At 38.8% G+C, this 2,257-nt stretch overlaps 1 protein-coding gene across 1 annotated transcript; it reads left to right on the top strand.

The window, feature by feature from the left end:
* Positions 1 to 1,026: 1,026 nt before the first annotated feature.
* Positions 1,027 to 1,810, top strand: LOC101606785 (vesicle-associated membrane protein 4-like). The gene has a single exon (XM_012949832.2). The coding sequence runs from the start codon at positions 1,055 to 1,057 to the stop codon at positions 1,370 to 1,372; it is 318 nt and encodes a 105-aa protein (XP_012805286.2). The 5' UTR covers positions 1,027 to 1,054; the 3' UTR covers positions 1,373 to 1,810.
* Positions 1,811 to 2,257: the final 447 nt, after the last annotated feature.

Here is a 2,257-nt window from a genome sequence, read left to right on the forward strand (position 1 = left end):
GTAATAAAGCAGACTTTGAAGAACAGGACACTCCTTGAGCATTCAGGTCCCTTCAAATGAGTCTATATTCTTCCTGTTGCCCCAGTGCAGGTCAGTTAACCCAATCTCAAAGGTTGTACTCTCTCAATTGCATCTGAATAAGCAGCAGTTTTGGCCCAAAGACTTCACTTATTCCTCTGCTCACACCAGTCCATTTCTATGCAATGCTTCCCTGCACAACTTCTCAGGACACAGCCATTACAGAAAGCCTCTCAAACAAACTGCATCTAGCCCAGTCCAGACAAAACTCCTTTCCACCTTCATAAGCCAAACATCACAGTCTATAGTTCTTACTGCATTCAGGTCTTTCAACTCTGACCAGAATAGTCCATCAAGTAGTACTTATAGCTCTGCAAGATGTCTCTTAGGCCAAGCTTTCAAACACCTACATATTCCTCTTGAAAAATCAGCTCCAAAGGGCCAAATCCACACAGTCAGGTTCTAACAGCAATCCCACTCATTAGAAACTGATATGGAAGACAGAATTTCAAACCTGGAAGACAAGACAGAAGAAATTGACTAGGAGGCCAAAAACTTCACTAACTTCAAAAAATCAAGGGAACATAATATGAGGGAACTGTAGGATACCCTAAAGCAACCAAACATCTGGATCAGGGGTATACCAGAATGAAAGGAAATGTAGGTGAGAGGCATAGAGAACATATTCAATATTCAACAAAATTATTGAAGACAATTTTCTGAATATTTCAAAATAGAGGCCCATCTAGATACAAGAAGCCCACAGAACACTAAACAAACAAGGACCAAAGAAGAAACTCTCCAAAACACATAATCACTAAAACTCTTAACAATGAAAACAAAGTGAGAGGCTAAAAAGCAGCAAGACACACACTGTCTCCACCTCCCACACTCCCCGTCAGCCTCGCGCTCCCTCCCCCGCCTGCCTGCCCAAGCACACGGGCCCCAGAGCTACTGTGAGCTCCTGACTCCGGAGCCTCAGGTAGTGAATACTGACTCTGCTGGGAAATAGAAGAGTAATTTTTGAACAAAAAATATGCCTCCCAAGTTCAAGTGCCACCTAAATGATGATGATGTCACTGGCTCTGTGAAAAGTGAAAGGAGAAATCTTTTGGAAGATGATTCAGATGAAGAAGAGGACTTTTTTCTAAGGGGACCATCTGGACCAAGATTTGGACCTAGAAATGATAAAATTAACAATGTTCAGAATCAGGTGGATGAAGTTATTGATGTCATGCAAGAAAATATCACAAAGGTAATTGAAAGAGGGGAGAGACTAGATGAACTACAGGACAAATCAGAAAGTTTATCGGATAATGCAACTGCTTTTAGCAACAGATCCAAACAGCTTTGAAGGCAAATGTGGTGGCGTGGATGCAAAATAAAAGCCATCATGGCATTGATTACTGCTGTCCTTTTGCTAGTGATTATCATTCTTATAGTTGTGAGATACCATGCTTGACTTGATGGCAGAGCTCCTCATTAAACAAGATCTGGGACAATAACAATAACAAAAGATTGCTGCATAATTTAAATGAAACTTATGTATATAACTTTCAATTTTTCTTTTTCAAGAAAGAGGCAAGTATCATTTCAAATTGGAACATTGAGAATGTTTCAGTTATCTTCTTCCCGCCTGACAAAATGTGCTTTGAGTAGTTATATTTAAGGCAAAGATCTTTATTTTGTTTTATCCCAAGGATCTAATTTGAAACTAGATACTTGCCAGGTCATTATTTGTATATATTGTTAAACACTGATACTTACATTTTAGTGGCAGAGAAACTTGTATTATTGCTTTCAAGTGAGAGTCAGGCGGGGGGTCAGGAAGCCTATGAAGAGTACCAAATCATTATGCTACAGAGATGCATAAACATCCTATCAACATGTGCAAGACTGTCACACTTCTCCTATTATGGTTGCTTTGTAGGCAATTTCCACTTTCACTGCTGTGACAAAAGCGAAATGTAAATGTTTCTGCCTTCAGCTATAACTAAAAACATTCCAGTAAACCTGTTCTCACTGTGTAAGGAAATGTGTTGTAAATTTTTAGTGTTTACATTGTGAAAATGGAAAACAGTGTGAATAACATAGTATGGTATTATAAAACTGGAAATAATAAAATTATTGGAGACTGTCACTGGAGTGTTTGAAAGTGAGCAGTATACAGCTACCTGGTCTACCTGGTTGTCAGTTAAAATCCAATAAAGAGGAATTAATTCTAATGTAAGTGAAATCT

This window comes from Jaculus jaculus, chromosome 9 (assembly GCF_020740685.1).
Source record: "Jaculus jaculus isolate mJacJac1 chromosome 9, mJacJac1.mat.Y.cur, whole genome shotgun sequence".
NCBI lineage: Eukaryota > Metazoa > Chordata > Mammalia > Rodentia > Dipodidae > Jaculus > Jaculus jaculus.